At 49.4% G+C, this 14,681-nt stretch overlaps 1 protein-coding gene across 2 annotated transcripts; it reads right to left on the reverse strand.

Annotated features, from left to right (window-relative positions):
- Positions 1-515: 515 nt before the first annotated feature.
- Positions 516-8,379, reverse strand: ZNF394 (zinc finger protein 394). 2 transcript variants are annotated; one of them, XM_002721884.5, is made up of 3 exons: positions 7,737-8,373; positions 6,021-6,147; positions 516-1,578 (listed from the first exon to the last, which is right to left on the reverse strand). In XM_002721884.5, exons 1-3 carry the CDS (start codon positions 8,235-8,237, stop codon positions 521-523), a joined length of 1,686 nt encoding a protein of 561 aa, XP_002721930.2. In that variant the 5' UTR covers positions 8,238-8,373; the 3' UTR covers positions 516-520. The 2 variants fall into 2 exon arrangements, with proteins under 2 accessions (XP_002721930.2, XP_069920502.1); XM_070064401.1 differs by having other exon boundaries at positions 1,539-2,138; positions 7,737-8,379.
- Between the last annotated feature and the right edge of the window lie 6,302 nt (positions 8,380-14,681).

Consider the following 14,681-nt stretch of genomic DNA (forward strand, 5'->3'; position numbering starts at 1 on the left):
GGGACTAGAACCCGGTGCGCCGGCACCACTAGGCGGAGGATTAGCCTAGTGAGCCACGGCGCCGGCCCCAAAATTAATTTTTTAACAAGTCAAATAGAGAGTGCTTCTTCTCTGTGCTCAGATGTACCAGGTGTTTTGAGGATTACAAAGTAGTGCAAACCCTCTCCAACAAATGGGTAGAGAAATTATTATAAATGACTACAATTCTTAGGAAAACAATTGAAGTGGGCAAGATTTGGTCCAAAGAAGAGGCAGGAAGAGTGAAGACGACACGGATAGATTCTGTCACATTAGCCTTTGCTCTTTTCCTCGTAAGTCGCTGTGTCATCTTTTAGGGAACTCCCCTCATTCCTCCCTGTGTGAAATGCTATCAAGTATGTACTGAGACTCAGGTCAGACCGAGCCTGTTTTATGTGGGATTCCCAAGGCAACACGGTCCACGGTTTTCTGAAATACTTCAAATGCCACCGAATGGAGTTTCTGGACATGAAACAAACAAAACAGGGCATGCAGAAGCATATCAAAATGACGAGACTTTATTTTGATGGATTCTTTGGTGCCGGATGAGGTGTGTACTTTGTCGAAAGCTGTCCCCACAGTCAAGACATTTATAAGGTTTCTCTCCTGTGTGAGTTCTCTGGTGTTTAATGAGCGTCGCACTCTGACTGAAGCTTTTCCCACACACAGAACATCCATAAGGCTTCTCCCCGGTGTGGATTCTCTGATGTTTAAAGAGGTCAGAGCGCTGTTTGAAGCCCTTCTGACATTCTTCGCATTTGTAGGGTCTCTCTCCTTTGTGCAGCCTCTGATGTCTAAAAAGGCTGGAAACGTGGCCTGTTTCCCCACACTCCTCGCATTTATAGTACCTCTCTCCTGTGTGAGTTCTTTGATGGCGATTTAGATGTGAACTCTGTCTGAAGCACTCCCCACATTTCAGACATGTGTACGGCTTCTCCCCTGTGTGTGTCCTCTGGTGCTTAATCAGAGCAGCACTCTGACTGAAGCTCTTCCCGCATGCCTGGCACTCATAGGGCTTCTCCCCCGTGTGGATTCTCTGGTGTTTAAGGAGGTCAGAGCGCTGTTTGAAGCTCTTCTCACAGTTATCACACTTGTAAGGTCTTTCTTCACGGAACTGTCTCTGGCCTTCAAACAGGTCAGAACTACGGAACTGCTCTCCACTGTCCACAGCGTGGCGACTCCCCATATGTAAACACTGTCTGCACTTGCACCCGTGTTCATGACCGTCAGCAGGCCTCTCTGCTGTCCGGATGTGCGGACAAAGGACACAGCTGGGACTTCTGTTGCCAAGTCCATTACTCTCAGAGTCTCTGTCTTCTGTGGCTCCATTCTGGCTGAGCTGGGAGGTGCTGGTGAGTCCCTGCTCTTCGGGAGGATTTTCAAGTTTCAGTGAGGACGGACATCTTGAATGCTTCTGTCCCCTGTCGCCCTGGGTAGCACCACCCTCAGCAGACGGGCAGGCCATTCCCTGGGACACCTCTGGAAGCTGCCCCTGTGGCTCTACTTCTGACATTTCTCGCTTTGGAATCAACTCTTTGGTTTCAGCTCTGGTCTCCAAACCTGAAACATTAAAATAAAAATGGCTGCCATTTTATCCCCACGTCAGAGTGGACGAAGCAAGAGCTAGCAGAGAAACAACCCCCCAAAACCTTTTAAAAGTATTCTCCATTAAACCACTCTTGAAGTGAAATTATTTTAATTAACCTGTCAGACGTATTCACATTTACCAGTGCAAACTCACTTTTTTTCCTTTTAGACTCGTGCCTATGCCCACCAACCCATCCCCTCTTCCCCTGCCCCACTTGGCTGCTGTCTAAGTCCCTGTGGTAGGAGAGGTACATTTATTTGCATTTGGAGGGGCTGTCAGGGAGAGCAGTGCAGCCGTTAGCCCTGCAGGAAGGATGGTTCAGCCAGAGAAATCCTCGTCACGTGATGAGTTACAGCAGTAGATACAGCTGCTGCCTGCAGTGTCTGAAGGCAGGGTCTGCGTGGAACACAGCCTGGGACTGCTGCAAGTCCATCAAGGAACAAGGAAGGCATTAGACAAACTGGAATTTTTACAGTTGACTCTCCAGGAAGGCTGAACTGGCTATATTCTGGAGCAGGGACATCAGGCACAGCTGAGAACAGGAAACAGAGGAATCAAGTAAAAATGGACACACAATTGGGAGAAGCTTCCCACACTTCCTTCTGTGCAGGGCCTGATTTGTTAGCTCCAGGCCGAGAGGACAGGGATTTTTATGTCCGTGTGCAGACTTCACTCACAGTTCTATCCCCAGCACTTATAGAAGCTAAATGCTTATTACAGCTTATCATGCAAACTCCATAAATATTTGTTGGCTGAATCTACGGTAACATTTTGGCCCCGGCCAAAAGACTGAGAAACCCTTGGAGGAAGGGGATTCTCAAGGAAAACAGCACCTGATGACCAACCCCATAGTGAAGAACACAGTCAACACGTTCCAACCCGTTCTGGAAGAATTTCTGTGTTTTGTGTTTTGTTTTGTTTTGACAGGCAGAGTGGACAGTGAGAGAGAGAGACAGAGAGAAAGGTCTTCCTTTGCCGTTGGTTCACCTTCCAATGGCCGCTGCGCTGCGGCCGGCGCACCGCGCTGATCCGAAGGCAGGAGCCAGGTGCTTCTGGTCTCCCATGGGGTGCAGGGCCCAAGCACTTGGGCCATCCTCCACTGCCTTCCTGGGCCACAGCAGAGAGCTGGCCTGGAAGAGGGGCAACCGGGACAGAATCCGGCGCCCCGACCAGGACTAGAACCCAGTGTGCCGGCACTGCAAGGCAGAGGATTAGCCTAGTGAGCTGCGGCGCTGGCCCTCTGGAAGAATTTCTGGACCGAATTCTTATGTCTGACTATTAGCTACAAATGGAAAATGAAAGGTTACCAACATTTCAAGAAATCCTCTAATACACATGCTGGTGGAGCACGTCCCACTCGAAATAAAAGACAATTTGATAACCTAAAATCAATATTCTCAGGTAAGTAAGATACTACATCTAGGACGCAGGAGACTGCAAGAGAGCTAGATCATCAATCCATCAGTTCTAGCACTCGACTAAAAGAAATTCCTGAAAAGGAACAGAAAAAAATGCAATAAAAATAAATATAAATAAAAGAATACTATTAAATATTTCTCACAATTCAGACATCAACATCTATATTGGAAAGACTAACTACACAGAACAATGAGTAATTTGAAAGAATTCATATCAAGTCACACATATTGTGGAATTTCATTCTACCAGGAATACAGAAAAGATCCTAAAAGTCTCTGCACACAACAAAGAGATCACATTCTGCTCTGTCTTTTAGGTGACCGTCAGGTGTGGCCCCAAGAGAAGACACAAGAAAGTATCAGGAAAGCAAGGTTTATACTCTCAGCTAGATACTGGAGACAGGAGGCACGCCATGCCACACAGGAGCAAGGGCACAGCCTAAGCCATGACCTTCATGGGAGTGTTCATAAGAAGGCATGGCAGGAGGGTCAACAGGTTAGGCCTGGCTAATGTGAATAATTTCACTGGGCTGCAAGCCACGGGTGTGGTCCCTAGTCATCTGGCATTTGGCCTTGGGATGATGGAGGCTGAGAAACAATGCTTCCTGGGTGTACAGGATGACAGAGGAGGCTGGGCTCTGGATTGTCAGTTTGTGCATCAAAGCCTGGACCCTCTGCTGCTTCTGAGAACTGGCAAGTCCTGAGAGGGGCGGTTTCTCCCAGCCAGAAGTTTTTGTTAAAACATTATATACAGGGGCTGGTGCTGTGGTATAGCAGGTGGAGCCACCGCCTGCAGTGCTGGCATCCCATATGGCTGCCGGTTCAAGTCCCAGCTGCTCCACTTCTGATCCAGCTCTCTGCTGTGGCCTGGGAAAGCAGTAGAAGATGGCCCAAGTCCTTGGGCCCCTGCACCCACGTAGGGGACCCAGAAGAAGCTCATGGCTCCTGGCTCCTAGCTCTGGATTGGCGCAGCTCCAGCCGTTGCAGCCAATTGGGGAGTGAACCAGCGGATGGAAGACCTTTCTCTCTCTAACTCTGACTTTCAGAAAAATAAAACAAAACTTAAAAAAAAAAAAAGGCTGGCGCCGCGGCTCACTAGGCTAATCCTCCGCCTAGCGGCGCCGGCACACCGGGTTCTAGTCCCGGTAGGGGCGCCGGATTCTGTCCCGGTTGCCCCTCTTCCAGGCCAGCCCTCTGCTGTGGCCAGGGAGTGCAGTGGAGGATGGCCCAGGTGCTTGGGCCCTGCACCCCATGGGAGACCAGGAAAAGCACCTGGCTCCTGGCTCCTGCCATCGGATCAGCGCGGTGCGCCGGCCGCAGCGCGCCGGCCGCGGCGGCCATTGGAGGGTGAACCAACGGCAAAAGGAAGACCTTTCTCTCTGTCTCTCTCTCTCTCACTGTCCACTCTGTCAAAAAAAAAAAAAAAAAAAAAAAAAAACCCACACATTATATAGAAAAAATATTGCATGCAGCAAGGACAAAATACCTCTAGGCATCAGATTTCTCAATAGTAGCATGCTAAACTAGCTAGAAATGTACTGCCTCTACATCATTTCTATGGCCTAATGAAGATGCCTGCATCTCACGTCACAGCGCTTAGGTTTGAAACCTGGCTCTAGTTCAACTCGTGCTAATACAGATCTTAAAGGCAGCAGTGATGGCTCAAGTGATTAGGTTTCTGCCACCCATGGGGAGATCTGGACTGTGTCCCTGGCTCCATCCTGGCCTACCCCTAGTCATCCAGGCATTAGGGGAGTGAACCTCAGGATGGGATGGAGCTCTCTGCTACTCAAAAACACTTAACCTGCAGCATTTAACCTAGAAGGATGCAAATGTGAGACAGAAATAAAGACATTTTCAGACATGCAAAATTTCAAAAGATTTAGCTCCCAAGTATATATTCTCTGGAAGATATGTCTCCCACAGGGGTGCAGGGGCCCAAGGACTTGGGCCATCTTCTACTGCTTTCCCAGGCCATAGCAGAGAGCTGGATCGGAAGTGGAGCACTGGGACTTGAACCGGCAGCCATATGGGATGCCAGTACCGCAGGTGGAGGCTTAGCCCACTATGCCACAGGGTCAGCTCCGAAATTTAAATTCTAATAACAAAAGAGAAGCCAACTAAATAACCAATAAAGGAACAACGTACTTGTACCAAACACATAAAGAACTGCCATAAAGTCATTTAAAAAAAGATAATGGAATAAATGGGGAAAGACCAGAGACGTGAACAGACAAGTGGAAGGAAGCCATCAGCCAATAACAACAAATGTAGATGAGAAAGTGGAAAAAGAAAAATTGCCGTATACTGCTGGATAGTAAGATGGGCATACATCTCGAAGTGTATCTCTTCAGAAACTCCTACATTAGAATACCAGGAAACTGACAAGAATGATTGGTCAAGGTATAGTAATGGTGAAAAACTATGTGCCTAAATGCCCACTGAGAGAATGGATGGAATTCTGAGTATTCATATGGTCAAATGCACTGGTGGTTATACAGATCTCCATGTGTCAACACGGACATATCTCAAACTTGTGATTGTGAGTAAAAAGAATCACAGTGAAGACAAATCGTTTGTGGCCACAAAAGATGTAGATGTAGAAATATAAAATATGCATGGAAATGATAAATACCAGGATACTGGATACTGATTTTCTCTGGAGAAGCAGAGAGGGGAACAGCTTCTGGGAGGGTATGGGTGACTTCCTCTACACCTGTAACATATTATTTCTCAAGGGCCAGATATTAAGATCTGAAAAACCTTGGTGGCACTCAAATGTCCATTATCTTTTTTTTTTTTTCCTGTATATATGAAACACTAAAAATGAACCAAAATCAAAAGTTTCATCTAACCCCTAGCAAAAAGAACAGAAAAGTCCTGCCTGGGTCACAAAAGAAACTCTAGGGTGCTCAGCCCCCACCTGTGAGTTTGATAGTGAACCCCGCCCTTCACAGACCACACCCCCTGAGAAGGGGCAGAGTAACAGCACTCACCAGCTGGGATGGTGCCCCCGTAGACCTCCCGTGCACTGTCCTTGCACAAGTCCCTCCGGGCTGGGTCCACGCGCTCCCACTGCTCCCAGGTCAGAGAAGCAGCCACATCCTCGAATGTCACCGACTCCTGGAACAACACGAGATCCCTACTAAGAACCTGCTGTCCAGGAGCAGGATTCTAGTTCTGATGATGATCATCACCCAAGCATGAGGGTGGAAACCAAGAGGAACCCAGCCTGAATCTCACTGCTGATTCTCTTAGACTCTTCCCAGCAAATAGCACGGTCTTAGGGTTAAGCGCAGACTCTGCAACCAGTTGCTTGGAGCTGAATTCTAGTTCTCCACGTACTGACCACAGGACCCTAAATAAGTTGAAAAAAGTCTTCTAGGTTATTCTGATACCTTGCCTTTTCCTTCCTAGGCCCACCTCTTTTTTTTTTTTTTTTTTAAGATTTATTTATTTATTTGAAAGGAAGCAGAAGCAGAGAGAGGATCTTCCATCCGCTGGTTCACACCCCAAATGGCCACAATGGCTGCAGCTGAGCCATCCAAAGCCAGGAGCCAGGAACTTCTTTCGGGTGTCCATGTGAGTGCAGGGGCCCAAGGGCTTGAGCCATCCTCCACTGCTTTCCCAGGCACATTAGCAGGGAGCTGGAAGCGGAGCAACCAGGACTTGACCCAGCGCCCATATGGGATGAGGCACTGCAGACAGCGGCTTTTACCTGCTCTGCCACAGCACCGGCCCCTGGCTCACCTCCTTTAACAAAGTCAGAACTTTTCAGAGGAAATGAAGGACGGCCTTTATACCCTTCAGCAAATCTTCTGCAGGTATTCCTTCTTGCCACAGGGCTTTTAATAACACTGGCCCGCCATTAGCCTGCAATTACACTAAAGGAAGTTTCCGGAAAGAAGACACACTATTACAAATTAAGTGTAGATCCAGATGTGTGACTTGAGGAGTTGAACCAGTGACCTTACCTCTGCACATGGAAGCAAGGAAGCTGACCCAAAGTTTTCGGCAGGGACAAGACTGTGTCCACTCTACCACAGACACAAATGCTGGATGAGAATTTCCAGAATTCTATGTCTTAGATCACTGGTTCTCAACTGGGGGCGCTTTTGCATCCCAAGGGACATCTGGCCACCCTGGGGCCGGTTTTAGCGGTGGTGGCCGCTGGTCAATGCACCTAGTGGGCGGAGGCCAGGAACGCTGCTGAGTGATCCTAAAACCCACAGGACAGCTCCCCTTAACAAGCAAGTACTGCCCGCGACGTCCACTGTGCTGGACACTGAAACTCTGCCTTCAAGCACGGCCAAAATATGACTTTTTTTTTTTTTTTTGGTCTGGCAAATGAAATCTCCTTTTGCTGAAAGCTCATTGCCACTGTGCTACAAACCTGTCACGGAACACCAAGCAGTGTTTGCAGACTGAAAAATAAAAATTATCAATGTGGAAGACGAGAGGCTGCCGAAACCTTAACAAGCCACCAAGGGGTCCTCACGCCCACAGTGCTGGGGGGGACCGCTGTTCTAGCCTAAGCGGCTGAAGGTCAGAACCAAGGCTGCATCCTGGCCTCTACCACAACGAGAGGGTGTAATCCGAGGTGGGTTTTCTGCTCAGTTAATTGTCCGCTGTTTCCTGCACGTCGCGGAGTCACGACACAGAACAGAGGGCAGACAGGACGCGCAGCCTGGAAGAGGCCGCTCGCCGCTCACCTGCGGTGAGGCCCCGTCCAGCGCGCTCTGAAGGGCCCGCACCGCGGCCGCAGCCTCCTCCCCGCTCTCCGGGCAGTGCTCCCGCACCCAGGCCTGCAGCTCCTCGGGCAGCATGGTCAGGAACTGCTCGAGCACCAGCAGCTCCAGGATCTGCTCCTTGGAGTGCAGCTCGGGCCGCAGCCACCGGCGACAGAGCTCCCGGAGCCGCCTCAGCGCCTCTTCGGGGCCGGCCACTTCCTGGTAACTCAGCTGCCTGAAATGCTGCCGGGACGTCTCCGGGTCCGGCCAGGCCCCTGGCGGCTCGGGTTCCCGCCCTCCGGCTGGGTCTTCCTCCACTTTCACTATCACCAGCTCCTCGCGCAGGGGCGGCCCCGCGGCCCCGGACCTCCCGGCCACCCGAGCCTCTGGGCGGCAGCGCTCCGGCTCAGCTCGCGCCGGCATGCGCGGACTTTCCCAGAGTCTCGGCTTCAGGCAAGAGGAGATCAAGCCCCAGGAGCTCATCGGCCTTCCGGTCCTAAACACCGGACCCCTGCGGGAACAGCCCCCGCGCCTTCACGCCCTCCGAACCGCAAACACCGCGCTCACAGCCCGCTCAGACCCTGGACAGAAACAAATCCACCCCCGGAAGGAAGTGCGTCACCCACTCCCTGCTGGACACTCCCCGGCATTTCCGGGGCCGCTCTAGGCATCCCGGAGGAATGAGATGCGACTCGGTGGTTTCCGGCTCCGGTCGCACCTGGGACCGCAGGTTCCCCAGTGGCCGCGTCTTGCAGCGCAGAAAAATAACGGGCCTGGGAGGTGGTGGCCGACTGCCGGCGAAGGCAATTACGGGGTTGGGAGAGAGAAAACATTTTAAAATTCATTGCCGTGTAAGTCAGATGTCATCGCCTCCGATCCTAAGACGAGGACAACTGAGCCTGGAGAAAGGAGACTTGTCGTGCGGCTGGGGATCCGGTGGACGGACCAGCATCCTCATGTCAAACCTCAACACCCAGAGCTTTCCACTGCTGCGGTGTTCACTAACTGCAATTGCTTTTCGCCTCAAAGGGCCTCGTTCGGTCTCTCTCATTCATTGAAGAAGCGCACTGGACCGCCCGCTGCGCTTCCGCTCCCAGAAAGGCAGCAGGTGGAATTTGGTGACTTGCTGGTACAGCACCTGCAGTGCCGGCAGCCCATACGGGCGCCAGTTCCTGTCGCGGCTGCTCCACTTCCCATCCAGCTCCCTGCTATGGCCTGGGAAAGCAGCGGAAGATGGCCCACGTGCTTGGGCCCCTGCACCCGCGCGTGGGAGACCTCGATGACGCTCCTGACTCCGGGCTTCAGCGGCTTTTCCCTGCTTGCTTCATCTGGCCCCAAATTTCCTCTTTATACTCATATTGATATTGATCTAATGGATTAGGAAACACCATAATGACCTCAGTTTAACTTGGTAAAGACCTTTTCTCCAAGTAAGCTCACCTTCTGAGTTATCTGAGTTAACTGGGGCCTGAGACTTCAATATAAGAATTCTTGGGAAGCATAAGTCAATCTGCAACATATGCACTATATAGATCTGTAATATGAACTTATGAGAAGGATTTAGGCTCTAAAGGGCCAAGTGAAAGGTGATATTCAGGATAAAGGGAGAAACAATTGAGAGCGGCTAGCAGGTTTGGTTTTTTGTTTTTTGTTTTTTGTTTTTTTAAGATTTATTTATTTGGCCAGTGCCGTGGCACACTAGGCTAATCCTCCGCCTTGCGGCACCAGCACACTGGGTTCTAGTCCCGGTCGGGGCGCCGGATTCTGTCCCGGTTGTCCCTCTTCCAGGCCAGCTCTCTGCTGTGGCCTGGGAGTGCAGTGGAGGATGGCCCAAGTGCTTGGGCCCTGCACCCCATGGGAGACCAGGAGAAGCACCTGGCTCCTGCCATCGGATCAGCGCAGTGCGCCGGCCGTGGTGGCCACTGGAGGGTGAACCAACGGCAAAGGAAGACCTTTCTCTCTGTCTCTCTCACTGTCCACTCTGCCTGTCCAAAAAAAAAAAAAAAAAAAAAGTATTTATTTATTTGAGAGAGAGAGAGCGAGTGAGCGAGCCATCTTCTGCCGCCACTTTCCTAAGAGCATGAACAGGGAGCTGGATCTGACTTGAACGGGTATTCATGTGGGATACTGGAGTTGTAGGCGGTGGCTCAACCCACTGTGCCACATGCTGGGCCCAGTAATTTTCTCTCCTGTGCTCACAGAAAGACTTCCAGCCTTCTCTACCTTCTGCCTCACAGAGCCTTTGCCTTCTGGATAGTACGATTCATAATGAAAGCCAACATTTACTTACCACTTATTATGTGCCAAACTCTGAAGAGGTATGTCTCAGTTCTCACAACAACTGTCTGGGTTAATGCTATTACCTGAGAACCAGAAAAAATAAGGGATGTGCCCAACATTTACATAGCTCGTAGGGCAGGATGGCAAAACCTAACTCCCCATCTAGCTCTCCCACATGGGTGGCAGGGGCCCAGGTGTTCAGACTACCTTCTGCTTGTCCCAGACCCATTAAGAGGGAGCTGGATCAGAAGTGGAGCAGCTGGGATTCGAACTGGAGTTCGTATGGGATGCCAGTGATACAGACAGCAGTTTAACCTGCTGCGCCACAATGGTGGCCCCATGTCAAAACGCTGGCCCCAATCCTTAACTTAGAAATAAATTAGAGATTTATTTTAACAAAACTTTGAGTGATGTAGTATTAAGAGCCCTGGATTAGCAGTCAAAAGATCTAGACTTTATTTCAACAAAATGTTGAGATATAACTTTACAGAAGTCATTTAAGGATTATGAGATTTATTTTTCTGGTATCTAAAACAGGGATAAAATAGAGCCAAAAATCTATTTCAAACATTGCTAGATTGTTTTATTAAAAGATTTGTTTTATTTATTTGGAAGAGTTGTAACTCTTCCTCTCTGTAGAGAGCGAGGGAGAGACAGAAAGAGAGGGAACAATTTACCACCTGCTGTTTCACTCCCCAGATGGCTGCAATGGCCAGCACGAGGCCAGGCCAAAGGCAGGAGCCAGGAGCTAGGAGCTTTATCTGGGTCTCCCACATGGGTAACAGGGGCCCAAACACTTGTGCCATCTTCTGTTGCTTTTCCCAGGCCATTAGCAGGGAGCTGGATGGGAAGTAAAGCCGCGGAGACAAAACCCAGAGCCCATATTAATTTGCTTTGCCACAGTGCCAGACCCCATTGCTGGGTAACAGATCACACAAAAGCTCTTTTGAGAAGGGAAGTTGTCATTGTCTGTCTTGGTTACTCTTGGATACTCATCACCTTGAACTATGGCTGGAACACAGTGGATATTCAATATAAACTGTTGGTTTGAGGAGATACGTGTCTGAAGAGATGTTAGGGCAGAGGGTAGGAGTGGAAAGGGACCAGAGCTGGGCGTGGTTGAAGGTCACAGGAGGCAAAGATCCTAAAAACCAAACATCATCTATTTCATAATTAATACATCCGAAGGGAATCCAAAATGTTCATAGTAAATAGAATTAAAAGATTATTTTGATGAAAGGGACTTCAAATGGGGTCATGGAAAATGCATGTTATGGAAAACCTTTACATGATTTTCTTTTTTTTTTTATTTTTTTAAAGATTTATTTATTTGAAAGGCAGAGTTACAGAGAGCAGAGGCAGAAAGAGAGAGAGAGAAAGGTCTTCCATCCGCTGGTTCACTCCCACAATGGCCGGAGCCACGCCAATCCAAAGCCAGGAGTCAGGAGCTTCTTCCAGGTCTCCCATGTGGGTGCAGGGGCCCAAGGACTTGGGCCATTTTCCACTGCTTTCCCAGGCCATAGCTGAGAGCTGCATTGGAAGTGGAGCAGCCGGGACTCGAACTGGCACCCATATGGGATGCCAGCACTGCAGGCAGCGGCATTTCTCGCTATGCCACAGTGCCGGTCCCTCTTGGTTTTTTAAAAGATTTATTTTATGGGGGCGGCGCCGTGGTTCACTTGGCTAATCCTCCGCCTGCGGCGCTGGCATCCCATATGGGTGCCGGTTCTAGTCCCGGTTGCTCCTCTTCCAGTCCAGCTCTCTATTGTGGCCCGGGAGGGCAGTGGAGAATGGCCCAAGTGCTTGGGCCCCTGCACTCTCATGGGAGACCAGGGAGAAGTACCTGGCTCCTGGCTTTGGATCAGCACAGTGCCAGGGGTAGCAGCCATTTGGGGAGTGAACCAACAGAAGGAAGACATTTGTCTCTCTCTCTCTCATGGTCTATAATTCTACCTATCGAATAAATTAAAAAAAAATATTTATTTTATTTATTTGAAAGGCAGGGAGAGAGATAGAGATAGAAAGAGAGAGAGGGAGAGAGAGAGAGAATCTCCTGTCTGCTGGTTCACTCACCAAATGGCCACAAATGGCTGGGGCTGTGCCAGGTTGAAGCCAGGAGCCAGGAGCTTCTTCCAGGTCTCCCACTTGGCAGAGGCCTAAGCACTTGGGCCATCTTCTGCTGCTTTCCTATGCCATTAGCAAAGAGCTGGATCAGAAGTAGAGCAGCTGGGACTTGAACTGGCACCCATGTGGGATACCAGCGCTACAGTCAGCGGTTCTACCCACTACACCACAACGCCAGTCCCTATGCATATATTTAAAAAAATTTTTTGCACTAAGGTACTTATCTTTTAATTCCTTTTCCATAAGCTGTTTTTTTTTTTTTTTTTTTTTTTTTTGACAGGCAGAGTGGACAGTGAGAGAGAGAGACAGAGAGAAAGGTCTTCCTTTTGCCGTTGGTTCACCCTCCAATGGCCGCCGCAGCCAGCGCGCTGCGGCCGGCGCACCGCGCTGATCCGATGGCAGGAGCCAGGAGCCAGGTGCTTTTCCTGGTCTCCCATGGGGTGCAGGGCCCAAGCACCTGGGCCATCCTCCACTGCACTCCCTGGCCATAGCAGAGAGCTGGCCTGGAAGAGGGGCAACCGGGACAGAATCCGGCGCCCCGACCGGGACTAGAACCCGGTGTGCCGGCGCCGCTAGGCGGAGGATTAGCCTAGTGAGCCGCGGCGCCGGCCCATAAGCTGTTTTTAGTACCCTGTCATTTGTGTCTAAAACCAAGCCCAGGGATTTTTTTTTTTTTTTTTTTTTTTTTTTTTTTTTTTACAGGCAGAGTGGACAGTGAGAGAGAGAGACGGAGAGAAAGGTCTTCCTTTTGCCGTTGGTTCACCCTCCAATGGCCGCCGCGGCTGGCGCACCGCGCTGATCCGATGGCAGGAGCCAGGAGCCAGGTGCTTCTCCTGGTCTCCCATGGGGTGCAGGGTCCAAGCACTTGGGCCATCCTCCACTGCACTCCCTGGCCACAGCAGAGAGCTGGCCTGGAAGAGGGGCAACCGGGACAGAATCCAGCGCCCCGACCGGGACTAGAACCCGGTGTGCCGGCACCACAAGGCGGAGGATTAGCCTAGTGAGCCGCGGCGCCGGCCAAGGATTTTAAATTAAAAAAATCCTAAGATAAAAATCTCTTCTGTTGGTTGAATTTCATAATGCTACTACAGCTATTGTTCATGGCTTACAAACTATTATATGTTCAAATCTAAATGTCTGTTAAGATCAGCACTGGGAAAAGAAATAAAAAAAAATATTGGAACACGTGTGCAGTAAAGGATTCACCTTGCCCAAAGAGAAGTCGGAAGTCGGGTCTGCCTTCAGCTAATGGGAAGTAATCTCTAAGCTCTTGGCCTATCCTGCTTGCTATGAATTTCTGTTTATACCAGGGTTGGGGGCCACATCTATAGTTTATTTTAGCAAAGTAATTTGTGGCAGGTGGGTTGCTGCAGTGGTTAAGACACCACTTTGGATACCTGTATCCTGTAATTGAGGGCACGGTTTGGGTCTCACCTCTACTTCTGATTCTAGCTTCCTGCTGATGCACACTCTGGGAGGCAGCTGGTGATGGCTCAAGTACTTGGGTCCCTGACACTCAAATGGGAGACCTGGATGGGGTTTCTGACTCTTGGATTTGGTCTGGCCCAGCTCTGGATGTTGTGGGAATTTGGGGAATGAAACAGTAGATAAAAGATATTTCTCTCTCCCTTAGAAAATAAAAACAAAGAAAAACAACCAATGTCATTTGTGGTGGAGGTGTCTTGGGCTATGGGTTATCACCTTGACCTCTGAAGAGGCTGGAGACTAAGATCAGCCATGTGGGTGGCAAGCTATACCCACCTGAGTCCCAATAAAAACTTGAGACAGCAAGGCACAGGTGAGCTTCTCTGGTTGTCTGTGTGTTGTCAGACATCACAGATGTTATCACTGTCTGACTACTCCATTGGAAGAGGACAAGTGGGAGCCCCAAGCCTGAAACTCTTCTAGATCCTGTCCCACACAGCTCTTCTCTTGGCTGCCTTTGATTTGTATCCTTTTGCTGTAATAAACTATAACCATGAGTGAGCAAATTATTAAACCTCAGAGTGGTTTTGGAGACCCCTGAATTTCCAGCTGGTGTCAGATTTCAGAGTTGTCTTGGGGGGCTCCTAAACTTGACAATTTGCGTATTTTGCCTTTGAACTAGGTTGGTAGAGCATTTCTTCATGATAGTGTGAGGGTACTTCAAAAAGTTCATGGAAAATGGAATTAAAAGAGATGCTTATTTCGGTCTACTTTTTGAAATTTATGTATGTTTCACAACACACGCGGACTTTTGGAAGACCCTTTGTATTATTTTTTTTTGAGTTCCTGAAAAGTTGTAAGATAGAGAAAACATTCAGGGAAGGCCAAGAGGGATACCTAGTGGAGTCTTCCAGACACCAACCTCAGAGAACAAAAATAGGTTAACTTTGGTGAAACAGTTGTCACCTAGGGCATGAGACATGAAAACTTGCCCCAGCCAGAGATTTTGAATTGCATTGTTAGCCATTCCTGAGCAGAGAAGAGAAACATGAGGCATCATTAGACATTTGTATTAAAAAAAAAAAAAAAAAAAACTTC

Source organism: Oryctolagus cuniculus, chromosome 19 (genome assembly GCF_964237555.1).
Source record: "Oryctolagus cuniculus chromosome 19, mOryCun1.1, whole genome shotgun sequence".
Classification (NCBI taxonomy): Eukaryota; Metazoa; Chordata; class Mammalia; order Lagomorpha; family Leporidae; genus Oryctolagus; species Oryctolagus cuniculus.